Source organism: Phyllobates terribilis, unplaced genomic scaffold, assembly GCF_046119375.1.
Source record: "Phyllobates terribilis strain yellow unplaced genomic scaffold, ASM4611937v1 Scaffold_152__1_contigs__length_4461920, whole genome shotgun sequence".
Taxonomy (NCBI): domain Eukaryota; kingdom Metazoa; phylum Chordata; class Amphibia; order Anura; family Dendrobatidae; genus Phyllobates; species Phyllobates terribilis.
In genome coordinates this window covers 1,323,133-1,349,699 of record NW_027362912.1, presented here as the reverse complement: position 1 = coordinate 1,349,699, position 26,567 = coordinate 1,323,133, and the positions used below count along the sequence as shown (strand labels likewise).

Genomic DNA, 26,567 nt, shown 5'->3' with positions numbered 1-26,567 from the left:
GTAGGAGCATTGCGCAAGTTTGTAGTCTAGATTTACCCTCAGTGTCCTAATGTCTTTCCTCATAGGATCTGGTGACAACCAGCAATGGCAATGTGGTAATATCACTCACACCATTATTGGAGATGCTGATTTTTGATGTGGTGAGAGAGGATCCGAATAATAAGAACATTCGTATCTGGATCCTGGTAAGTGGAAGATCTGCCGATCCCATACACAGTGTGGCTGATCCATCTGCAGGTATAGACAGTGCTTTCCTATGCTCCTGGAAAACGGGGAAATAATTCCAAGTGGAGAGAAATTGTGAAAATATCACAATTCTGACATTATTTTTTGGGAATTGTTTTTACGGTGTACATTGTGTGGTAAAATTACTTAGCAATATGATTCACTCCTCAGTACGATTACACCGATACCAAACATGTCCAGTTTTTTTATTAGATTGGTAGTGAAAAAAAAAAATTAGAGGTTTGGGAAAAAACATTTTTTTGGGTTGTGTCACCATTTTCCGAGACCCGTGACGTTTTCATTTTTTAGTCGATGGAGCTGTTTGAGAGCTTATTTTTTGTGGTACGAGACAATGTTTTTGTTGATACCATATTGCGATAGATATTACATTTTTATCGCTTCTTACAGCATTTTTTGTGATACTGCATCAACCAGAAAAACATAATTTTGTCGTTCTTGATTTTTTTTCTCGTTACGCCGTTTACTGATCGGGTTAATTATTTTTATATTTTGATAGATTGGACTTTTCTGAATGCGGCGATACCACATATGTGTATTTTTTGTAAAACGTATTTTCTCTGTTTTTACTGGGGGAAAAAACCCATTTCAAGTTTTATGGGGTTTTTTTTTGTTTTTTTTCATACTTTTTAAAACATTTTTTGTAACTTTTCTCTGTATTTATTAGCCCCCTTAGGGAACTTAAAGCTGCGATCGTCTGATCGCTTGTGCTATATACAGCAATGCTACACCATTGCTGCATATAGCAAAAATCACGGTCTCCTTTGAAGCTCGACCACGTCATCCGCGATTGTTAGAGGCAGGTTCCTGACGTCTGCTGAGAATTGCATGTCAATAGCACCTTTAGAAATATATTTACTTAGAAAATTGGTGACGTGTTCAATACTTATTTCGCCCGCTGTATATTGTATCCCTTTTCTTCTCTTTTAGGCCAGTTTTGCTTTCTCCCTGGTTTGGTCCATTGGCGGCTGTTGTGACACCGACAGCCGAGTGAAGTTTGATGTTTTTTTTCAAAGAAATTGTCACAGGAAAGATCGATCAGAGCCCTTTCCTGTCCTCCGTGGGGAAATGGGAATGTCCTTTGGACGATAAAGGCCTGGTCTATGACTACATGTACGAGGTAAAGGGATTTCTTCATGGAAATCAAGCCTAATGCTCAGCAACTTATAACTTTGGCCTTTGGGTTATTATCTTAGGTCTCTTAGGACATGTTCACACTGTGTTTATGCCGTATATCTATGACTCTGCCAGAGGTTCTGATTGAATCCCCGAAAAACTGAATTCAGAAGGAGACATGGAGTCCAATGACCTAAGTGGATTCCGTCAGATCCTCTGGCAAAGTAATAGACATGCTGCATAAACGCAGTGTGAACAGGACCTAAATGTCAAACTTATGTAATGTGTCAGTGCTCTCTTATCCTTACATCAAATGTGTCCGAATATGGTTTATCAAAGTTGTAACTACTTTTTTTTTCTTTGAAGTTAAAAGGCCGAGGGCGCTGGGTTCACTGGAATGAGTTTATTAAAGGCACAGCCACGTGGGACAAAAGCACCAAAATCCAAGATATCATTGTGCCAACTATGGATACTGTCAGATACACCTTCCTCATGGATATGTGCATCAAAAACACCAAGTAAGAGTAACAAAATGACTCTTATTAGGAAACCTTGTTGACAATTATCCATTTTGCCATCACAATTACTTATTGTATGGGAAAACCATTCGGATAGTGGAGTCGAATTAGGAAACCCTATTGGTCTATACACAGAAAACTGGCCGCCATTCACACCTGTCTGTTTTATGTCTGTACTAAATACAGTTTGTATAAATGAAAATAGTTTGCTAGTTACTTAAGGACGGGAAACACATATCACGATGGACGGACGGGCCGCGGGACCCCTGACCTGAAATTGACAGCCTCATAGACATCCATGAGGCTGGCGAGTTTGGGTCCGGAGATCTTGGTCCGTACATGGATGGTGTTTATCGGACGTCTGAATTCGGGCCTAAATTAGTAGTTTTATTCTCAACACTGTAAAATGTTTGATTTTATGGTTGTCCTACAAACTACTTTCCTTTTTTAGCAGACCACTCTTATTTGTGGGACTGACGGGGACAGAGAAATCTATTTACGTCAAAGACAAACTGATGAACAATCTGGACAAAAAAAAATTCTTTCCCTTCTTCATCAACTTTTCTGCTCGCACCAGTGCCAATCAGATTCAGGTTTGTCTTCTTTTTATCACCCTGCCTTCTGACAAATGAAAGAGGTTGCTTCATTACGATATATAGATGTCATTGGGGGGGATACGCCACTTAGGACCCTCTGCTATGAGCCAGAGAGGAGACCCACAAACAACAGAGGTCTCTCTCGCAGACCCTGAAGATCTGTGTATTAGATGGTCAGACATACATTTAAATGGGTTGATGGACCCATGTGTGTCTTAAAACAAAAAAAATACCCTGTCGCTTCTCCACGCTGCCGCCTGTGTCCCCATCGGTCTCTTCACTTCCTTTTCGACCAGGAGATGTCAATGAAGCCAACCAGTGTCAGATGATCGCCTGCAGTGGTGACTTTCTTTCTGAGCCAGAAAAGAGAGCTAGAAGACTAGTTCTTCTAGGTCGAATGAAACATCAATTCTGAAGCCAATCAATAGCCGCTGATTTGGCTGCAGCGGTCATGTGATGTTTTCTACCTGAAAATGAGACACCGCAGTAGTGGTCAACCTATTGAATCTTCCGACACATAGTTTGCATCTTATTCTAGAATATCATCATGGACAGACTGGACAAAAGACGGAAAGGCGTGTACGACCTCAGATGGGGAAGAAATGCGTCATATTTGTGGATGATATGAACATGCCGGCATTAGAAAAATATGGAGCACAGCCACCTATCGAGCTCCTGCAGCAGTTATTAGACCACGGGAATTGGTAATATTCGCAAAAAAAATTAGTTTTTTATTTGTAAGTTTTCTTTTATCTTTTCCACTATACGTATATATGCAGCGTGTGTATGTATGTATATATATATACAGTACAGACCAAAAGTTTGGACACCCCTTCTCATTTAAAGATTTTTCTGTATTTTCATGACTATGAAAATTGTACATTCACACTGAAGGCATCAAAACTATGAATTAACACATGTGGAATTATATACTTAGCAAAAAAGTGTGAAACAACTGAAAATATGTCTTATATTCTAGGTTCTTCAAAGTAGCCACCTTTTGCTTTGATGACTGCTTTGCACACTCTTGGCATTCTCTTGATGAGCTTCAAGAGGTAGTCACCGGAAATGGTTTTCACTTCACAGGTGTGCCCTGTCAGGTTTAATAAGTGGGATTTCTTGCCTTATAAAAGGGGTTGGGACCATCAGTTGTGTTGTGCAGAAGTCTGGTGGATACACAGCTGATAGTCCTACTGAATAGACTGTTAGAATTTGTATTATGGCAAGAAAAAAGCAGCTAAGTAAAGAAAAACGAGTGGCCATCATTACTTTAAGAAATGAAGGTCAGTCAGTGCGAAAGATTGGGCAAACTTTGAAAGTGTCCCCAAGTGCAGTTGCAAAAACCATCAAGCGCTACAAAGAAACTGGCTCACGAGGACTGCCCCAGGAAAGGAAGACCAAGAGTCAACTCTGCTTCTGAGGATAAGTTTATCCGAGTCACCAGCCTCAGAAATCGCAGGTTAACAGCAGCTCAGATTAGAGACCAGGTCAATGCCACACTGTCACGCTGTCAGAGCGTACAGGGGGGTCAGGGGCCTGAGCTGACCCTAGACGGGGGCCCTGACTAATCCCTCAACCTGGAGGTACTGTTAATGGTACAGAGGTCCAGGCCGCCAGCATAACCATAAACTTCTGAATATCCCTGAACCTAAGTAATCTAGTCCTGAGAAGGACCCCGATCACAACAATGGGAAACAGGATAGAAAATGCCCAAAACACAGTACTAGACAAACGAGACAGTACAAGGGGAAAACCAAAAACCACCTTGCATACAAAAACTAACACCACAATTACAGAGGGAACAACAACAGGTTAGGAGATAAATGATAAAGGGAGGAAGGGAACAAACCACACCGCATACTCCTCTGAACTCCACCAAACAACGATCCACTCTGAAGGTCTGCAAGAAATGCTTTCACCGACAACTTCCCTAACAGACCAGCAGGTATTTGAAGGAATCCCAATACTGCAGCATTAACTGCAGCTGGGCGAGGCTGAGCCTCGTCAAGCACACAGAGAGAGAATTAACTCCCTCACAACAACAAAAAACAAAGCACCAAAAACTCAGCTGCGAGAAGTCAGGCTGTGTAGTCGCGACGATCTTCGTGGCGACACACCCATGACACACACAGAGTTCTAGCAGCAGACACATCTCTACAACAACTGTTAAGAGGAGACTTTGTGCAGCAGGCCTTCATGGTAAAATAGCTGCTAGGAAACCACTGCTAAGGACAGGCAATAAGCAGAAGAGACTTGTTTGGGCTAAAGAACACAAGGAATGGACATTAGACCAGTTGAAATCTGTGCTTTGGTCTGATGAGTCCAAATTTGAGATCTTTGGTTCCAACCACCGTGTCTTTGTGTGACCCAGAAAAGGTGAACGGATGGACTCTACATGCCTGGTTCCCACTGTGAAGCATGGAGGAGGAGGTGTGATGGTGTGGGGGTGCTTTGCTGGTGACACAGTTGGGGATTTATTCAAAATTGAAGGCATACTGATCCAGCATGGCTACCACAGCATCTTGCAGCGGCATGCTATTCCATCCGGTTTGCGTTTAGTTGGACCATCATTTATTTTTCAACAGGACAATGACCCCAAACACACCTCCAGGCTGTGTAAGGGCTATTGGACTAAGAGGAAGAGTCATGGGGTGCTATGCCAGATGACCTGGCCTCCACAGTCACCAGACCTGAACCCAATCGAGATGGTTTGGGGTGAGCTGGACCGCAGAGTGAAGTCAAAAGGGCCAACAAGTGCTAAGCATCTCTGGGAACTCCTTCAAGATTGTTGGAAGACCATTTCCGGTGACTACCTCTTGAAGCTCATCAAGAGAATGCCAAGAGTGTGCAAAGCAGTCATCAAACCAAAAGGTGGCTACTCTGAAGAACCTAGAATATAAGACATATTTTCAGTTGTTTCACACTTTTTTTGTTAAGTATATAATTCCACATGTGTTAATTCATAGTTTTGATGCTTTCAGTGTGAATGTACAATTTTCAAAGTCATGAAAATCCAGAAAAATCTTTAAATGAGAAGGTGTGTCCAAACTTTTTTCTGTACTGTATATACACACACATATATATACTGTATATATACACACACATATATATATATATATATATATATACACACACACACATATATATATATATATATATATATATATTGTATATATACACAACACATATATATATTGTGTATATATACACACACACACATATATATATATACTGTATATAGACACACACACATATATACTGTATATAGACACACACACATATATACTGTATATACACACACACATATATATATTGTATATAGACACACACATATATATATATATATATATATATACTGTATATACACACACATATATATATATACTGTATATATACACACACACAAATATATAGCAACAGGGCCCCGCTGCGTCCTCTGTGTCTCTGTACAGATATAAGTGTAACACGTACTGGATCCAGCACAGGTGACAGTCTGCCATAGAGCTGACGTGCAGTACATACACTGTGTTATGGGGGCGCTCACCTGTGCGGACCCCGCTCTCCGGCCGCTACTTCTTTGCTCATATAAGGTCTCATTCTGCCATTAAACAATTCGGTTGTCATGGCAGCGGGGGTGGGGCGTTGGTAGGGGGCGTGTCTGGTATAGGGCAGATTGGGGCGGGGCTGTCATGCAGTGCTTGTCTCATCCCTGTAATTTCCTGCTGATGCCACCTGGTGGACAGCATTGGTCAGTACACGCTGAGAATGCTACATTTGCATTGTACTGTGGGAGCTGCTGGTACTACTGGTGCTTCCTGACTGCTGTCCCTATGAGGTATGCAGTATGTCACATGGTGGGGGAGGAACATTTTATATATGTATATGCACTGCTCAAAAAATAAAGGGAACTGTGCGGCCCTCCAAACAAATGCCACCCCACACCATTACTGACCCACTACCAAACCGGTCATGCTGAGGGATGTTGCAGGCAGCAGATCGCTCTCCACGGCGTCTCCAGACTCTGTCACGTCTGTTACATGTGCTCAGTGTGAACCTGCTTTCATCTGTGAAGAGCACAGGGCGCCAGTGGCGACTTTGCCAATCCTGGTGTTCTGTGGCATTTCTTTGGATGGCCGCACAGCCCTCCTTGTGCTCGGCAGAGGTAGCCTGACTGCCATTAGGTACCGAGATGAGATCCTCAGACTGGCGACTTTGCCAATCCTGGTGTTCTGTGGCATTTCTTTGGATGGCCGCACAGCCCTCCTTGTGCTCGGCAGAGGTAGCCTGACTGCCATTAGGTACCGAGATGAGATCCTCAGACCCCTTGTGAGACCATATGCTGGTGCAGTTGGCCCTGGGTTCCTCCTAATGCCGGACAATGCCAGACCTCATGTGGCTGGAGTGTGTCAGCAGTTCCTGCAAGATGAAGGCATTGAAGCTATGGACTGGCCCGCCCGTTCCCCAGACCTGAATCCGGGACACATCTGGGACATCATGTCTCGCTCCATCCATAAAACGGACAAACAACACAAATATTGGTTCTATCTTTTACACATTTGGGGTAGCCCTTAAGAGGGCCATTGGGTCAAAGAGAGAGAGAGAAGAGAGAGGGGAGGGAGAGAAGAGAGAGGGAAGGGAGAGATACCGGGAGATACCAAGAGAGGGAAAAAAGAGAGACCCAACCAGTGCAAGGCTAAGCCGGGCAGGCGGCAGCGGCTATTTATACCCACTGCTGATCTCTGATTGGTGGAAAATCTGGGTATGGCTGCTCTGATTGGTGGAAAAACTGGGTGTGGCTGCTCTGTGATTGGTCAGCATTATGACCTCACAGTGGCGATGACTCATACCTCCTGGGTGGTTGTTTTTAATGTATTTTTTGTTGTAACATTTTGTATGGCTGTTTGGTGCAGGGGGTGGGGTCGGGAGTATTTTAACCCCTGCACACCCCCATGACCATATGCCTCGACCCGTAGAAGCGTGATAGACACGCGAAACGGCCGTCGTCCGCAAAAGGCGCCGCTTCCCTGTATTTTTAATGGAAATGGAATAAAAGAAGATTTTATTAAATCGGTGTGCCACCTCGCTTTCTTCATGTATGAGTAGTATAATAATGATGATTTATCCTGGGGATGGGTTATCAATATCAGATCGGTGGGGCTCCGACACGCGGCACCGGCTCTACCCATCAGCTGATTGCAGCGCTCAAGTGTAAATAGTGTGAAGATTGAACATCACAGCTCCATTCACTGTACTGTGGGTCCTGCAGATCAGCTAATATTCATGTAATAGGAGCTGATCTGCAGCACCAGGGAGCGGCCACTACAGAGTGAACAGATCAGTGATTTTTCAGCTCCTCAACACTGTTTACATCTGACCTCGGCCGAAGCTGCAAACAGCTGATTAGTGGAGGTGCCGTGTGCCGGACCACCACAAATCTGATATTAATGAGCTAACCAGGGGATAAGCCATCAAAATGTTTGTCCTGGAAAATCCCTTTAAGGCCCACCTGCACATAATAAATATATATATATATATATATATATATATATATATATATATATATATATATATATATATAGCAAAGAGTGGGAAGGGGTTAATCACAGGCTCATAAAACGGACAAACAACACAAATATTGGTTCTATCTTTTACACATTTGGGGTAGCCCTTAAGAGGGCCGTTGGGTCAAAGAGAGAGAGAGGGGAGGGATAGATACCGGGAGATACCAAGAGAGAGAAAAAGAGAGAGACCCAACCAGTGCAAGGCTAAGCCGGGCAGGCGGCAGCAGCTATTTATACCCACTGCTGATCTCTGATTGGTGGAAAATCTGGGTGTGGCTGCTATTTATACCCACTGCTTATCTCTGATTGGTGGAAAATCTGGGGGTGCCTGCTCTGTGATTGGTGGAAAATCTGGGCATGGCTGCTCTGTGATTGGTCAGCATTATGACCTCACAGTGGCGATGACTCATACCTCCTGGGTGGTTCTTCTGGGCAATTCTGTTTTCTGATTGGTGGAAATTCTAATCAGCATTATGACCTCACAGTGGCCGTGACTCATGTTTCATGGACTGTTCTATCTGGGTGACCTGAAACATGCTGATCTCTGATTGGTTGAAATTCAAGTCATCTTCATGACATCACAATCAAGAAGAATGAATATCCAATTTACTTAATATAAATGACCAGCAATGCTGTTCTCTTAATGGTGGAAATTCAAGTCATCTTCATGACATCACAATCAGCATGTTATTACTGCCGATATGTCCAATTTTTTTCCTAAATTTCCTACGTTTGTCCTAATTTATTAGCACATATATACCACTCATTCCTACAATCAAAGGATCAGGAAACCCCTCTGAAATCAATATCCTACAATTTACCCCAACAGCAAAAAAACAACTATACACAAAATACCAAAAGGTATATCAGATTATTAATGAGCAAATAAAAGACACATAAAAATAATTTTTAGAAATGTGTAGAAAAAATGCTGTAAAGTAAGAACGCTTCAAAAATAGAAATGTTAATGATCTATTTAATCAATTAACAAAATACAAGTGAATGAACAAACGAAAAATCTAGATCCAATCAATATTTGGTGTGACCAACTTTTCACTTTAAAACAGCGTCAATTCTTCTAGGTACACCTGCGCAAAGTCAGGGATTTTGTAATAATGCAGTCAGGTGTCTGGTCATACACCATGGCAAGACTGAGCAAGAATACACAAGGAAGTTATACTACATCAGCAAGGTCTCTAAGGCACAAATTTCAAAGCAGATTGAGGGTTCAAGATGTGTCATTCAAGCACTAGTGAAGAAGCACAAGAAAATGTGCAAGGTTGAGGTCAATAGATGCAGTGGTCGGCCAAGGAAACTTAGTGCAGCAGATGTATGACACATTATGGTTACTTTCCTTCAAAAGCGGAAGATGTCCAGCAGTGCCATCAGCTCAGAACTGGCAGCAACCAGTGGGACTCAGCTTCACTCATCTACTGTTCAGAGAAGACTGGCCAGAAGTGGTCTTCATAGCAGAATTATGGTGAAAAAGCCATATCTTCCACATCAAAACAAGGCCAAGTGACGCTGAGTCACTGCATTAAAACAGAGAAAACGGGGAAGGAGGGGGGGGGGATTGGCAAGTTGTGCGCGGTTGAGCCAAAATATGAAAAATGTGGTTGTTACTGTAGGGAGTTTGTTCACTGAAGGGCTGGAGAGCAGAACAATAATGAGTGTCTGTGGTCAATAGTGATGCATAACCACGGTGAAGGGTCCTGTAAGTTTGGGGCTGCATTTCAGCAAATGGAGTTGGGAATTGGGTCAGACCTCATGCTATAACATTTTCCCCCATCATGGGCTCCTCTCTGGCATATTGTCCCTATTCTGGCATAATTTCCCTCATTCTGGTTTAAGACATCGCTGTTTCCTCCGCTGCACCTCCTGCATTCTTCAATATCCAGATCCATATTCCAGTTTGTCTTCTCTTCTGCACTACGTGAGTCCACAATCAACTGAGGAATGCCTACGTCTGCTTACTATCCTTATTTCTGTTTGCATATTACTGTACCTAAGTAAACTTGGACTATCGTTAACGTTTACATACCCTAATAGTAATGAAGGCCGTGCCTTACAGATTAGGTTCTAAGAAGTGTTGTTTGGAATGAACTTACCTTCATAAACTGTTTGCTGTGATCTTTTGCACTTGAGTTTAAAATAGACTTTCACACTACTCTTGTCTCAGTCTCTGCTTTTTTCGCCATTGGACTTCAGGGTATCTACTAACATCGTAACAGGCAGTTCCTTTGAGCTCATGATTCTCATTTGGTCTGACATGCACTGTGAGCTGTGAGGTCTTATATAGACAGGTGTGTGCCTTTCCAAATCAAGTCCTATCAGTTTAATTAAACACAGCTGGACTCCAATGAAAGAGTAGAACCATCTCAAGGAGGATCACAAGGAAATGGACAGCATGTGACTTAAATATGAGCAAAGGGTCTGAATATTTATGACCATGTGATATTTCAGTTTTCCTTTTTTAATAAATTTGCAAAAATTTCTACATTTCTGTTTTTTTTCAGTCAAGATGGGGTGCAGAGTGTACTTTAGTGAGAAAAAAAAATGAACTTTTTAGAATTTACCAAATGGCTGCAATGAAACAAGGAGTGAAAAATGTAAAGGGGTCTGAATACTTTCCGTACCCACTGTATATAGTACTCAATGGGTGTGGCCTGCCTCTGATTGAGAAGTGCTTCTTCCGGCAGTCTGAATAAGGGTCTATCGTTAGGGGTGTGACTAATTTGTTTTCACTTAAGGTGATATATGTCCCGCTTTTAATGAGATTTAATAACATTTGTATTTTAGGGTTTCTATTATAATTCTGGGATTTCCTAATTTGTTTATAGAATTTTTGAATTGCATAACACATAGGATAAGGATAATAGGTTTAGTATATGAGATAGGAAATAGTTATTGATAGAACTAGTGCAGTGGATGGGCACTAGTGTTAATAAAAAGAGGGGCATTTCCTGATAGTGTGCGCCATGTCCCATGATTTGGGAATCTTACAGACCATGTTGCACTATCATTAAGTTGCTGTTTTGTTGCTATGCAGTTAGGTTTTCCTTTCTTATAAGTTTGTCCTTTGTCTCTCCCTGTCTCTCTCAGATGTAGCTGTGATGTCAGTAACCCCTCCCTTCTTCTCCATTCTTCTTCCTCATTCACCATTTTCAGCCATGTTAGAAGCTTATGTGCTTCCAGCCCGTTTCTAAAAAAGTCTTTTTACCTGCTGTACATTTGCACATCATCGAGTATTCTGCTAGAAAATAAATCTTCTTCTGAATCTTCAACAATGTGCTTCTTGCAGTCGAGTTAAACTATCTGAAGACATCACTATGTCTGAGTACGGTAAAGAGACAGCCTAGAAACGGTGTCTCACAGCGCCCTATGCTTGCAGCTTAGTCATGGAGTCAGAATAGTGTGAGTTCAGTGAGAGTTAGTGAAGTGCATAGTGAAGGTGAAGTTCAGGTGCGGTGGGCTGCTAGGGGCAGCATGTGTCACTTGTTCCAGGCAGTGGGAGGCATTACTGGGATCCAGAGCAATCGCTCCAGTCACGTCCAGAGCCTAAGGTCTGGTATAGGAGCTGCCGGATACTTTGTGTACTCTGAAGTACAAAGGAAGATGGACAGGGACCTGCATAGATGGAAGTTGAAGGCCAGTCCCGGGTGCACTGCAGAGGTGGACGAGAAATACAGGATGAGCTAGCAACAGGGCTGAAGAGGAGTTATGCTAAGAAGGAGGATAATGTGAATTGCTGTGCCTTATCCTGTCTGTACCCACCTGATGAACTAGAACTGTCAAGTATATGTTTGACTGTTACAAAGAACTTTGTGTCCCCTAAATTGTGTGCGGCGGCTTCTGAGGAAAGAAGCCTGAAGGCAGTGGAGGCCTGCGGCCTACAAGAGAATGTGCTGCACCCCACACCCTAGACCACACTGGGACTGGGACACCCATTGTCTGTAAAGTGCCAGAGCGAAATCAGACAGACGTTCAGTCACGACTACCGCTCTGTGCCACTTTACAAGATGAGTGATAAGGGAACTTCTCGATCAGAAGAGAAGAGGAAATAATGGTCGCTGCCCAAACTGTGACAAGAACAGGACCACAATGTGTGTCACCCTGGCCTGGATGCCACAAATGTATAATAAAGCTGTGTCTGAGAGCAAAGGGGAGGTCCTCTAGTCAAGGGCCATTAGCATGCAATACCTCCTGTCACAGGCCAGTAGGGGGAGCAGGCTGCCCCTATAAAAGCTGGAACTGGGGGCAGGGTTAGAGAGAACTGGACAACCTGTCTCTGGATTGAGAGGTGTCCCAGAGCCGGGACAGACAGTTGTGTTGCAGCCTAAGAGGACGTGTGGCAGTAGGAGAGCCACGAGCCAGCGACAAAAGGCGAAGTGAGTCTGTCCTGGCAGATAAAGAAACTAATCTTCCAGACTTTGGTGTCTGAGGCTGTGAGGATTCCACATCCTACAGCAGATAACCAGTCCGCAGGGGACTGTATGTTCCTTGGCCTAAGAAGCCCGGAGGCTCCGCCATAGCAGAAGGGACCAACAGAGCCGTACCAGGCCGGGAGTAGCAAGGGACCCAAGTTGCAAGCCATACGGGCGAGAGGACACGGTGAGCTCAGGAACGTGAGCTGTTACATTACCAGAAGGGAAATAGCCAGAAGGAGCACAGAGAGCACGGTAGGCCGACACCCTCATCTTGACCAGGGCCAGCTTCCCACTTGCTCTCAGACATCCAGGCCCCCTCCTAGCCGGGCCTGTTTCTGGGTCGTTTTACCTGTTCTAATAAAGACCCTGAACTGTGTAAGAGGCCTCCGTTTCCTGGCTAACGCGGTTGGAATCATCCCCTCCATCATCCATCATACACTGCCCTGGGGCCCTACTCTTCCCGTGGGGAGTTGTACTATTCGGAGCTGCACATTTACATCTGCCCCAGAGGTCTGCACTGCAGCGGCGGTTAGCACTGACCACAATCCACGGGTGGCGTAGTCGGACATTACTTAAAACTTATAAAGGACTGCCACTGGCCTGACCACCCTAAGCCACGGACCGGGTTGCCACCACTACCCCCATCGTCTCCCTATTGCCCGGCTCCGAGTGTCCCACGGCCCAGGGGGTGAGTCAGCTTTGGCGTAGTCGGCAGGATTGTAACCAACCCGCCACAAACGGGTATTGCGTGCCTGAAAAAGACTGTACACGTACCTGAAGAAGAGTTTTTCCACCACCCGGAGCCGTTTCCCGCCATTTTCAACCGTCTCCCGCCATCTTCCGTCGGTTCCCGCCATCTTCAGCCATTTTCCCGCCAACGGATGCCATCTTCAGGACGCTGCGCGGGAAGAGGAGGGGCGTGGACGTCCAAACCGCGCGAGACCCGAATCTCCGCCCCACGCACCGACGCTGCGTAAGGTCCTGGAAGGGAGAGAGAGCGACGCTGACGTCATCAGGACGCGACGCAGGTCCTCGTCCAGAGCAGCACCAGCGGAGTCGCGGCCTACAGAAGAGGATCGTCAGAAGGTAGACCACGCTTAACTAGGGGGGAGGAAGATGTCGGACACTGAGGCGCCCACTACCACCAGCACAGCTGCAGCAGCGGTGATGCCATTTTCCCTGCCCTACGTCAATGGAGGGCCTGGTTGCCTAAGTATTCAGGGGAGCCCCATGCCCTAACTGACTTTAAGGAAAGGCTGTACAGTTTGTTCCAAGTTTACCCCCTGACAGAGGAACAGAAGATTAGCATACTGACAGGGCAGTTAACTGGCACAGCCCAGCGGGAGGTAAAGTAATGGCCCGCTGAGGAGAAAAGGACCGTAAAGGACATTCTGGCCCGGCTGCGGGGTACCTTTGATACACGTACCTCCGCTGAAATTAAAATGCGGTTCTACGGATGTAAGCAGCGGGCACAGGACAGCATCAGAGACTATGCCCTAAATTTGCAGGAAGCCTTGAGAGCGATCAAACAAGCTGACCCTGGCAGCGTGCAGGATACGGATAAGCTACTAACAGAACAGTTCATAGAAGGTCTGCTGTCTAGCGCCCACAGGACCCAGCTGCGCCTCATGTTCTTTCAGAACCCTGATCTGACCTTTGCCCAATTCAAGGACAGGGCCATAAGGGTGCTCCGTGAACCCGCAACAAGTGGCGCTATAAACCCCCGGCGCCCTGCTCTCACCTACCACCAGAAGGCGGCGCCCTCCTCTGTGGACTCTGTGGGGGACGATGCACAGGCCCTGAACCAAGCCCCGTCGAAAGATCTGCATCACCAAGTCCAGGAGCTGACCAGGAGCGTTGCGGCATTGACCAGGACCGTCCAGGCGTTACAAGTGGACCCGTCAAGACCCATCGAGTTGGCTTCAAGTCCGGAGAATGTCCCGTGGCGTCGACAGAGGAGGACCCCGTCGTTCCGAGGGAGGCCCACAGATCGCTACGCAGAGGATGGACAGCCCATTTGCCGTCGATGCAACCAGCCCGGACACATTTCCAGGTACTGTAATTTAAACGGGTCCAACCTGGGGCAGAGAGCCAACCCCCAGGCATAAGATCACCAGGCCCTTATAATTGGCGTGATAAGTACGTTGGGGGGGGCGCCCGGTTTTACCCGTGGTGCTGAACGGTATCCCCATGAGCGCCTTGCTGGATACCGGGTCGCAAGTAACTACTATCCCTTATGTACTTTTTAAGCAGTATTGGACTGATGCTGATATAACACGGTACCCAGACAGTGACTTGAGCATCATCGCCAGTAATGGCTTGCCCGTGCCGCAGATGGGGTTCAAGGAAATGACCATTAAAATTGGTAAAGTTGAACTACCGGCACAGGGAGTGATTATTGTGGACATTGACCGTCGTGAAAGTCACCCTAAAATAACTGTGGGTACTAACGTGATTGAAAATTGTCTTTCAGAGGTAATTGTAATTCTACAACAGGTGGCAGTGAATGCTAGTTCCAGCCAACAGAGAGTCCTCAACAAGGAGATAAAAGCCCTGATGAGACGGCAGCAGGTAGAACTGTCTGGTGGTGAGATCGGTAGCGTAAGACTGAGTGACCCATTCCCCATTTCCATGCCTCCCAAAAGTGAAATGATGATCTGGTGTCGGACTGCAATCGGGTTGAGAGGTAGAGACTACCAAGCCATGGTAGAACCCGTGTACTCAGACAGCAGGCCCACCATTTTGACAGCCTGGGGGGTGGTTGATGTCCGTCATGGGAGGGTGCCCGTTCACATTCTCAACATTGGGGAGAGGGAGGTACACTTACCCAGGTACGCTACACTTGCCAAACTGTTTGCTGTTGAGCACAAAGCTATCAGGGCCGTGGAACCTTTGCCTCCCTCTCCACAGGCGGAGAGTAATGGCTCCCAGAAACAAAAGGAGGACTGGTGCCAGAAACTCCATGTGGGTGCTGACTCCACTCCCCTGCACCAAAAACAAGGAGTCTACCGGGTGGTACAGGAGTACGAGAGAGTCTTTAGTAAGCACCCGCTAGACTTCGGCAGAGTAAAAGGGATAGAACACCACATCCCCACAGGGAGCCACCCACCAATAAAAGAGAGACACAGGCCTGTACCCCCTGCACATTATCAGAACGCCAAAGGTATGCTGCGGGAAATGAAAGAAGCTGGGGACATTAGAGATAGCTGTAGCCCCTGGGCAGCCCCCCTGGTTCTGGTAAAAAAGAAAGACGGCACCATGAGAATGTGCGTGGACTATAGACAAATCAACCGTATCACCCACAAAGACGCATATCCGCTGCCTAGAATAGAAGAGTCTTTAGCCGCACTAAAATCAGCTAACTTCTTTTCTACTTTGGACCTTACTAGCGGGTACTGGCAGGTTCCTGTGGCAGAGGCTGACAAGGAGAAGACCGCCTTCACCACCCCGATGGGACTGAGCGAGTTCAACTGTATGCCCTTCGGGCTCTGGAACGCACCAGGGACCTTCCAGAGGCTGATGGAATGCTGTCTAGGGCACCGAAACTTCGAGACTGTCCTCCTTTACCTGGACGACGTGATCGTCTATTCGAAGACTTACGAGCACCATCTAAAGCACCTGGCCGAGGTGTTCGAAGCCCTGGCAGGCTATGGCCTGAAGGTGAAACCATCAAAGTGTCACCTGTTGAAACCGAAGGTCCAGTACCTAGGGCACGTGGTAAGTGCGGAAGGAGTAGCCCCCGACCCTGAGAAGGTCACGGCAATCAAGAGCTGGCCAAGCCCTTCGAACATCAAGGAAGTGAGGCAATTCCTCTGGTTGGTAGGCTACTACCGAAGGTTCATCCCCGGGTTCACTAAGATGGCAGCTCCTATGCAGGACTTCCTGATAGGACAGTCTAAGTCCAGAAGCCAAAAGCCACCCTTCAAGTGGGATAAACCGGAAGAGGAGTCCTTCCGTCAGTTGAAGATGGCCCTCACAGGGGATGAGATCCTGGCCTACCCTGATTATGGCCAGCCTTTTATTCTCCACACAGACGCCAGTAATGTGGGACTGGGAGCCGTACTGTCACAAAACCAACAGGGCAGAGAAAGAGTGATCGCGTACGCCAGTCGGAAGCTGAGGCCCACCGAGAGGAACCCGGAGAATTACAGCTCCTTCAAGCTAGAATTCTTGGCGGTGGTGTGGGCCCTAACGGAACGCTTCAAGCATTACCTGACCTCCGCAAAGTTCACTGTGTACACGGACAACAACCCGTTAACACACCTAGACAGTGCAAGACTTGGTGCCCTGGAACAGCGGTGGATGGCCCGTCTCTCCAATTATGACTTCGTGATCAAGTACCGGGCAGGCAAAACCAATGCCAACGCTGATGCCCTATCGAGAATGCCTCACTTACCTGAAGGTGACGAAGACCCAGAAGAGCTGGAGGAGGTAGAACTCCCCGCGTTTCACCGGTATGGGGCCGCTCAATACTCCCACCGCGTGAAGGAGGAAGATTTAACAACCGTTATGATCAATCCCCTACCTCACCACAGCTGGGCCGAGACCCAAGATAGTGACCCTGCAATCCGCCTGGTGAAAGATCTGCTGACCCAGGAAGATGCCCGCTTAGATCCGGATGCTCCAGAGGAAGCCAAGCAGCTATGGAAAGAGAAGAGCAAGCTGTTCCTCTATGAAGGCAAGCTGTACAGAAGACTTGTCAACCACCGGACACAAGAGCTGACCTGGCAAGTCGTGGTCCCAAGGCGGGATGCAGCTATGGTCCTGCGGGCTTACCATGACAGAGCGGGGCACTTCGGTTGGAAGAAACTGGAGTTCCTGCTAAGAGGACGGCTCTTTTGGGTCGGCATGAGAGGGGCTGTAGAGAAGTGGTGCAGGGACTGTGGCCCTTGTAACTTAAGGAGAAAAGACCGCACCAGCCAGAAGACACACTTGAAGCCCATCGTCACCCAGCAGCCTCTTGAGCTGGTAGCTCTGGACCACGTCAAATTGGCTCCAAGCCGGTCAGGATACATCTACGCCCTGACAATCGTGGACCACTATTCCCGTTTTCTAGTGGTGGTCCCGGTAAAAGACTTGACAGCCCAAACGGCGGCCAGAGCCTTCCAGCAATACTTCTGCCGTCCACACGGGTATCCGGAACAGGTCCTGACGGACCAGGGTCCAGCGTTCGGAGCTGAAATCTTGCAAGAGTTCTGCAACCTCTATGGCTGTAAGAAGATTCGGACAACGCCTTACCGCCCACAAACCAATGGGATGTGTGATTAAATGAACAATATAGTCATTGATCTCCTGAAGACGTTGCCCCTGGAGGAATGCAGCCTGTGGCCAGAAAAACTGCCGGACCTGATAGACTTATACAACCATATCCCGGTGAACGCTACAAACTGCACCCCGGCTTACCTGATGCGAGCCAGACCAGGTAAGCTGCCCCTAGATCTGGAGATGGGAGTCCTAACACCTGAGGACACCTCCCTGGATGCGGACTGGGATTCGGAGAGGCGACTGCAGTACAAGAATGTACAGGAGAGTGTGGAGAAGAGCCTGGCCCAGGTGAGAGAAAGGCAAGAAAGACTCTTCAACCAACACGCCCCTGCTGGTCCCCTAGAACCTGGTGAGCAGGTCCTGAAGCGAAAGAGAAGGCTACATAAGATGGACGACCAGTGGGAAAGGGAACCCTACACCGTACTGCAGTCTGATCATGACAACTCGAAGGTGTGCGTGATCACCAAGGATGGAGGAGAAACCACTAGTACCGTCTCCAGAGACCACCTAAAAAGGTGCCCCGAACAACTCCGTAGTGCAGAAGAGGATCAAAGTGACCTTGAACCCGCAGAGGACAAGGAAGAAATGATCAGCACCGTTCTCTGAGAGTTCCCTCAGTCCTGGACTCGAATAAACGATGCCATAGTGGTACCCGTCCTGCATTTCCTGCAACCGGCTCAGCAACAACCTACACCAGAGCCGGAAGGTGAAGAAGAGCAAGCAGTTCCAGAGGCAGAAGAGCCTGTACCAGCAGCCCAGGAGAATCAACCCTCTGCTGACAGTGAGCCTGCCATGCCTGCGATGAGCCAAAGGACCCGTAGACAGCTGCCTGCCCTACCTGTACACCAAGCTGGTAGCTCTACCCCTAACGCTAGTGAAGAAAACCAGGTTGGTCCACCACCAGACAGTGGGTTACGCACGTCAACCAGAAGCACAAAGGGGCAGATACCCGCTCGCTGGAGAATATAGGGTGCACTAAAACGGTAAATAACCCTGTTGCCAAGTGTTGAAATGTTTGCAAATTTACATGCATGATTAGTAATTGTGTATTTCAGTTTCTTACAGTTACCGTACGGACTCAAAGGTTATGGACTTTTAATAACCGGGACTTTGTATGGACTGCGTTCGGAGCCTGACCAAGGAATGAACTAAGACTGTAAAGGACTTGGGGCTAGGACAGACCCCCACCTGGTTAAGGCTCCCCGTTGTGTTGGTGAAAATGGACACCCGGTCACAGACCACACTGTGACCTTAAGAACTCAATCTGTGCGTCACTTGCCTGATAATGTTTTATGGTCATGCATATGATCTTTGTTTATTGTTTAGTCCCGGAGTACAAAATTTTACTAGGGGGGAATGTGTCACCCTGGCCTGGATAACACAAATGTATAATAAAGCTGTGTCTGAGAGCAAGGGGGAGGTCCTCTAGTCAAGGGCCATTAGCATGCAATACCTCCTGTCACAGGCCAGTAGGGGGAGCAGGCTGCCCCTATAAAAGCTGGAACTGGGGGCAGGGTTAGAGAGAACTGGACAACCTGTCTCTGGATTGAGAGGTGTCCCAGAGCAGGGACAGACAGTTGTGTTGCAGCCTAAGAGGACGTGTGGCAGTAGGAGAGCCATGAGCCAGCGACAAAAGGCGAAGTGAGTCTGTCCTGGCAGATAAAGAAACTAATCTTCCAGACTTTGGTGTCTGAGGCTGTGAGGATTCCACATCCTACAGCAGATAACCAGTCCGCAGGGGACTGTATGTTCCTTGGCCTAAGAAGCCCGGAGGCTCCGCCACAGCAGAAGGGACCAGCAGAGCCGTACCAGGCCGGGAGTAGCAAGGGACCCAAGTTGCAAGCCATAAGGGCGAGAGGACACGGTGAGCTCAGGAATGTGGGCTGTTACATTACCAGAAGGGAAATAGCCAGAAGGAGCACAGAGAGCACGGTAGGCCGACACCCTCACTCTGACCAGGGCCAGCTTCCCACTTGCTCTCAGACATCCAGGCCCCCTCCTAGCCGGGCCTGTTTCTGGGTCGTTTTACCTGTTCTAATAAAGACCCTGAACTGTTTAAGAGGCCTCCGTTTCCTGGCTAATGCGGTTGGAATCATCTCCTCCATCATCCATCATACACTACCCTGGGGCCCTACTCTTCCCGTGGGGAGTTGTACTATTCGGAGCTGCACATTTACATCTGCCCCAGAGGTCTGCACTGCAGCGGCGGTTAGCACTGACCGCAATCCACGGGTGGCGTAGTCGGACATTACTTAAAACTTATAAAGGACTGCCACTGGCCTGACCACCCTGAGCCACGGACCGGGTTGCCACCACTACCCCCATCTTCTCCCTATTGCCCGGCTCCGAGTGCCCGAGAGCAAATACATTAAATCACTAGCAGACAGTGCAGTTATCAAACAATAAAAAATAGACAGGATTCAAATGCAAGCAACATAATGTCAGAACTGATATACACATTAAGTGACTAGATTCCCTGGATAGCTAAATTCGCTGCTGAGGCCAGAACATGGGCTGCCCAGCACTATTTAAGTGCAACCCATGAAGATAGACACTCTAATTTACAAGGCCATAACATATAGGTGCATCTCACAAAATTAGAATATCATCAAAAAGTTAATTTATTTCAGTTCTTCAATGCAAAAAGTGAACCTCATATATTATATAGAGTCATTGCAAACACAGTGATCTATTTCAAGTGTTTATTTCTGTTAATGTCGATGATTATGGCTTACAGCCAATGAAAACACAAAAGTCATTAACTCAGTAAATTAAAATAATTAACAAAAAACACCTGCAAAGACTTCCTAAGCATTTAAAAAGGTCCCTTAGTCTGTTTCAGTAGGCTCCACAATCATGGTGAAGACTGCTGACTTGACAGATGTCCAGAAGGCAGTCATTGACACACTCCACAAGGTCCCAGAGTTCCAATTTTCATTTGAAATCAAGGTCCCAGAGTCTGGAAGAAGAGTGGAGAGGCCACGATCCAAGCTGCTTGAGGTCTAGTGTGAAGTTTCCACAATCAGTGATGGTTTGGGGAGCCATGTCATGTGCTGGTGTAGGTCCACTGTGTTTTTTCAACACCAAAGTCAGCGCAGCCGTCTACCAGGAAATTTTAGAGCATTTCATGCTTCCCTCCGCCACAGTATCATAGCTACCAGGGCGGCAAAGGGGCGGTGGCCCCGGGCCCCTCGCTCTTAGGGGGCCCATCCAGGGCTACGCCAGTGTAACTGTATCTGGCATGCCCCTGGTGCCAGCATCGGGCCCCACCGCCCGTCACCGCCGCAAGTTTACTGATGAGAGAGGGAGCGCGGATCTCTCTCCCATTAGTCCCTTCTGTGACTGACGTCTCTGGCATCATCACTTGGCGCCCGGCCCGCTGTGCTGAAGATGTGTGCGGGCTGGGTGCTCTGAGCAGCGAGGGAACCAGGAGGAGAGGTGAGTACCGTTTATTTATTTTTTGCCGGGTGGGGGGCGGCATTATATTACAGACTCTGCCTATGGGAAGGGGGAGGTGCATTATACTACAGACTCTGCCTATGGGGGGCATTATACTACAGACTCTGTTTATGAGCAGGGGAGGGCATTATACTACAGACTCTGCCTATGGGGGGGACATTGTACTACAGACTCTGCCTATAAGAGGGGGAGCATTATACTACAGACTCTGCCTATGGGGGGTGCATTTTACTACAGACTCTGCCTATAGGTGGGGCATTATACTACAGACGCTGCCTATGAGATGGGGGGGCATTATACCACAGACTCTGCCTATGAGATGGGGGGGCATTATACTACAGATTCTGCCTATGAGGAAGGGGGGGGCATTATACTACAGACTCTGTCTATGAGGAGGGGGGAGCATTATACTACAGACTCTGCCTATGGGGGGGGCATTATACTGCAGACTCTGCCTATGGGGGGGCATTATACCACAGACTCTGCCTATGATGATGGGTGGAGCATTATACTACAGACTCTGCCTATGGGGGGGAGCTTTATACTACAGACTCTGTCAATGGGGGGAGCATTTTACTACAGACTCTGCCTATAGGGGCGCATTATACTATACGAAGGACTATGGGGAGTGCATTATACTATATTGAGGACTATCTGGTGCATTATACTATGGGGGGCATTATACTACAGACTCTGCCTATGGGGGTGCATTATACTATATGAAGGACTATGGGGAGTGCATTATACTATATTGAGGACTATCTGGTGCATTATACTATATGTAGGCTATTTATACAGTGTGGGAGATAATGTGGGTTCTTTGAACAGTGTGGGGGCCATCATACAGTGTGGGAGATAATGTGGGATCTTTGTATGGTGTGGAGGCCATCATACAGTGTTGGAGCCATCAGCTTGGGGGCTACTAAGGGGTCAGTATACTGTGTGGGGGTACTATACAGTGAGGGGGAATTATATAGTGAATAGGAGAACATCATACTGGTTAGAGCGGAGCTCTACATGGGGGGGAGACTCAGGACATTATTAAATCTTAGGTGGGCACTTATTGTTATAGGGGAACTCAGGTTATCGTGACTGTCGAAGGGGCACTATTACTTTGTAGGGTGCACAATGTGGGCACTGTTTTCTAGGACACTTGCACACGGCATTACTTTATTTTAGAGGTTTGTTTTACCATCTAGAGGGCACACAGTAGGTGCAGTAATAGGGACACATTTTGCAGCAGAGGCTCAGTATTGGGGTATCAGCAGGATGAGAAGTTTGTGCAGGTTGGGGATAGATGTGGTCAGTGCCTGAAATGTAAGGAGTCAAATGTGTCTTTGTTGTGATCTCTGTATACCTGAGACTCTGAGCCCTGGCTGGAGAAGTTGTCGTGTCGGTCTGGGCCAGATGGAAAAGACGGGAAAAGTGAACAATTTAATCAGAAAGAACGTCAGCTGTAAGGTACTATATATAACTGAGCTGTGATCTCTTATATGTTCTGCAGGACTGGCATCTATCAATATATGTCACCATATGGCGGTAATATCAGTGCTGGTCTTTGTATAGAGATTATTTTTAGTAACAGCGCGGTCATCTGCTGAGGTTTTCCTACATCCACTATCTGGGTGCGCCGCTATAGTTGTAATCAGGGTTACCTGGTTAGAGGCCCACTCAGAAGTTTCGGCCCCCTGAACCAAAACCTTAGCTACGCCAAGCTTTTTGGAGATGGAAATGTCATTTTCCAGCAGGACTTGGCCCCTGTCCACACTGACAAAAGTACTAAAACCTGGTTTACACACAACAGTATCACTGTGCTTGATTTGCAGCAAACTCGCCTGACCTTAACCCCATAAAGAATCTATGGGGTATTGTCAAGAGGAAAATGAGAGACACCAGACCCAACAATGCAGACGAGCTGAAGGCTTCTATCAAAGCCACCTGGGCTTCCATAACCCCTCAGCAGTGCCACAGGCTGATCCCTCCATGCCACATTGCCGCATTGATGCAGTAATTGATGTAAAAGGATTCCCGACCAAGTATTGAGGGCATTTATTGAACATACATTTCAGTAGGATAACATTTTGGATTTTGAAAACATTTTTCAAGCTGTTGTTATAAGGTATTCTAATTAATTGAAATAATGACTTTTGAGTTTTCATTGGCTGTAAGCCATAATCATCAACATTAACAGAAATAAACACGTGAAATAGATCACTCTGTGTGTAATGGCTCTATATAATATATGAGTTTCACTTTTTGTATTGAAGAACTGAATTAAATTAACTTTTCTGGTGATATTCTAATTTTGTGAGATGCACCTGTAGATGGGCTTGGCTGCACCCTGAATAAAAATAGCATGTAAAAAATATATATGATATATATGAGGTATTGGTCGATATTTTGGCCAAAATATACAAGCTCGCAACCTGCTCAAGGGTCCTCATAGTTGCGAGTCCCTACACTAACATTAAAAGCAAAGTCACAAAAACAAGGAATTAAAGTTCCCACCAAAATTCAAGAATTAACACAGCAAATACAGCAACAATAATTACAAGGATGCAGCAAACCCATATAATGAAGAAGTCAGCAACACAGGTGCAAAATATTGATGAGACAACCACTCACAACCTACCAATTCATGGAGGGGGTGATTGCTTAGTATTAAAACTGCACACAAATAAGCCTTGTATAGGGCACTGGTCACACACAGGTAGTGCACAATGTCTGGCTTACAGCCTATTAGTGAAGCCCAAACTATTAGATTAGGCGGGCTGCCCAGCACTTTTTAAGTACACCCCATGAAGACAGACACCCTAGTTTACAAGGCCAACATTGATGGGTCTGGCTGCACCCTGAATAAAAATAACGTGCAAAAAATATATATGATATATATGAGGTATTAGTAAATATTTTGGCCAAAATACACAAGCTCGCAACCCGCGTCAAGGGTCCTCATGCTTGCGAGTCCCTACACTAACATTAAAAGCAAAGACAAATTTAAATTCCCACCAAAATTCAAGAATTATCACAGCAAAAAAAGGGCAACAGTGTTTACCTGCCTAGGTCTCAGTACTAATCATACCATATAATAACGATGACAGCAATACAGGTGCAAAATACTGATGCGACAACCACTCACATATTACCAATTAATGGAGGGGGGTGATTACATAGTATTAAAACTTTACCCAAAAATTATATGGGATTGCTACATCCTAATAGTGCATTAGTTCTGAGATCTGGGCAGGTAAATGCTATATTAATAATTGATTTTTGGGGGAAAGTTAAATTCTCTTTTGTTGGCTTTACTTTTAATCTAACTGAAATAAACAAAAGCTTTTTTCCTAAACATTAGGATCTGTGTAGAGCCATCAGCTCAAAACGGCTTCCTCGGACAGACTTGGCATAAGCAGGTCAAAAGGAACCCTGACCTTTACCATTACACCCCTGTACAGGAATGGAGACTTACCACATGCTCATGGTTGCATCTAGCTGCTTGCCAGAGGAGCGAGCTTGAGGCTATAACTCTAAGTAAAGCTTTTTTATTACTAAATGATGGGTTCTGTCTAAGGCCATTGGCTCAAAAAGGCTTCCTCGGACAGACTTGGCGCAAGCTACTCCATTCTGCAGATCCCAAGGGAACCCTGGCCTTTACCATTACACCCCTGTATAGGGATAGATACTTACCATAGGCCCAGGGCTGCATCTACAGAGTAGCTGCTGGCCGGAGGAGCGAGCTTGAGGCTATAGTGGTTGATTCAACTCTAACTAAAGCTCTTTTTTCCTTAAATACTGGGATCTGTTTAAGGCTGTTGGCTCAAACAGACTTCCTCGGACAGACTTGGCGCAAGCTACTCCATTCTGCAGATCCCAAGGGAACCCTGGTTTTTACCATTACACCCCTGTACAGGGATAGATACTTACCATAGGCCCAGGGTTGCATCTACAGAGTAGCTGCTGGCCGGAGGAGTGCGCTTGAGGCTTGAGTAGTTGAATCAATCCTAACTAAAGATAATCCTATCTAATGACACTTTGTTGTTAGGACCTGTCTGAGGCCTATGGCTCAAAAAATCTTATTTGGAAAGACTTGGCAAAAGCCAGTCTATCCTACAGGTTCCAAAGGAACTCTGGCCTTCACTCTTACAGCCCTGTACAGCGATAAAGACTTATTACATGGCCTTGAATGCATCTACATAGTAGATGCTGACTGGAGGGGCAAACTTAAGGCTAGAATGGTTCAGCCAACCCTAACTATTGCTACTTTCTTAAATGTTAAGATATTTCTGAGGCCGTTGGCTCAAACAGGTTTCCTTGGACAGACTGGGCGCAAAACACACCATTTCTGATGGTTCCAAATGAACCCTGGGCTTCACCCTTGAACCTCAATACATGGACAGTTTCATAGTTTTAAGGTTGAAAGACACAAGTCCATCAAGTTCAACCTAAAAGCTAATGTGTTGATCCAGAGGAAGGCAAAAACCCCATGAGGCAGATGCTAATTGCCCCATATTAGGGGAAAAATTCCTTCCCGACTCCACATATGGCAATCAGACTAGTTCCCTGGATCAACATCCCATAACAAAATCTAGTACGGATAACCTGCAATTTTATATTATTCAAGAAAGGCACACACATGCCCTCCTTGAATTTTGTTTTAGAAAATTAAGTATTTCAAGTTCATGTGGTAGACAGTTTCATAACCTCATTGCTCACACAATAAAAATTTGCCAACTAACTTCCTTTAGGCTGAGTTCACACGATGCATATTTAATGCGTTTCCGCGGCGTTTTTGCAGTTGCGTAAACGCCGCGGAAACGCATGAAAAACGCATGGTAGAAGGGCAGCAATGTTCCCCAATTGAAATCCGCATGTGCTGTGCCCATGATGCGGATTTTTCCGCAGCGTAAACGCTGCGCTCAAAAATCCGCAGCATGTCAATTAATTTTGCATAAACGCAGCGTTTTCGCCGCCATTGACTTGCATTAGAACGCGCCAATTCCGCAAGACAGCATCTGTACTTGCGTAATTGGCGCGTTCTAATGTGCGGATGGTACCCGAGTGTGGAGAAGAGGAGAGTCTCCTCCACACCCAGGTACCATTAAAAAAGCTGTAAAACAAGAATAAAATAAAAAATATATATATACTTACCATCTGTCGGCCCGCGCAGCGCTCCTGCTTGGTTCCCGGCACTTGCAGTGAGTTGAAGGACCTCCGCTGACGTCAGAGTCATGTGACGGGTCACGTGACGCTGACGTCGGCAGGTCTTTCAATTCAAAGTTGCCGGCAGCCGGGAGAACGGAGTGTAAAGCAGGACAGCGCGGGCCATCGGAGGTAAGTATATACACTCTCTCGGGTCACGCTATATAAATCCATGCTGTTTGC

The 26,567-nt window shown here is 46.4% G+C and overlaps 1 protein-coding gene across 1 annotated transcript in view; it reads left to right on the top strand.

Moving 5' to 3' along the window:
• The window catches only part of LOC141206947 (dynein axonemal heavy chain 12-like), a 33,622-nt gene extending 14,259 nt beyond the window's left edge, over positions 1-19,363 (top strand). The window contains exons 8-13 of the mRNA XM_073664316.1: positions 66-185; positions 1,174-1,363; positions 1,726-1,877; positions 2,329-2,470; positions 3,012-3,177; positions 18,782-19,363. Coding sequence (XP_073520417.1) covers positions 66-185; positions 1,174-1,335 — 282 coding nt within the window. The 3' untranslated portion in view covers positions 1,336-1,363; positions 1,726-1,877; positions 2,329-2,470; positions 3,012-3,177; positions 18,782-19,363. The remainder of the gene's footprint in view (positions 1-65; positions 186-1,173; positions 1,364-1,725; positions 1,878-2,328; positions 2,471-3,011; positions 3,178-18,781) is intronic.
• Positions 19,364-26,567: the final 7,204 nt, after the last annotated feature.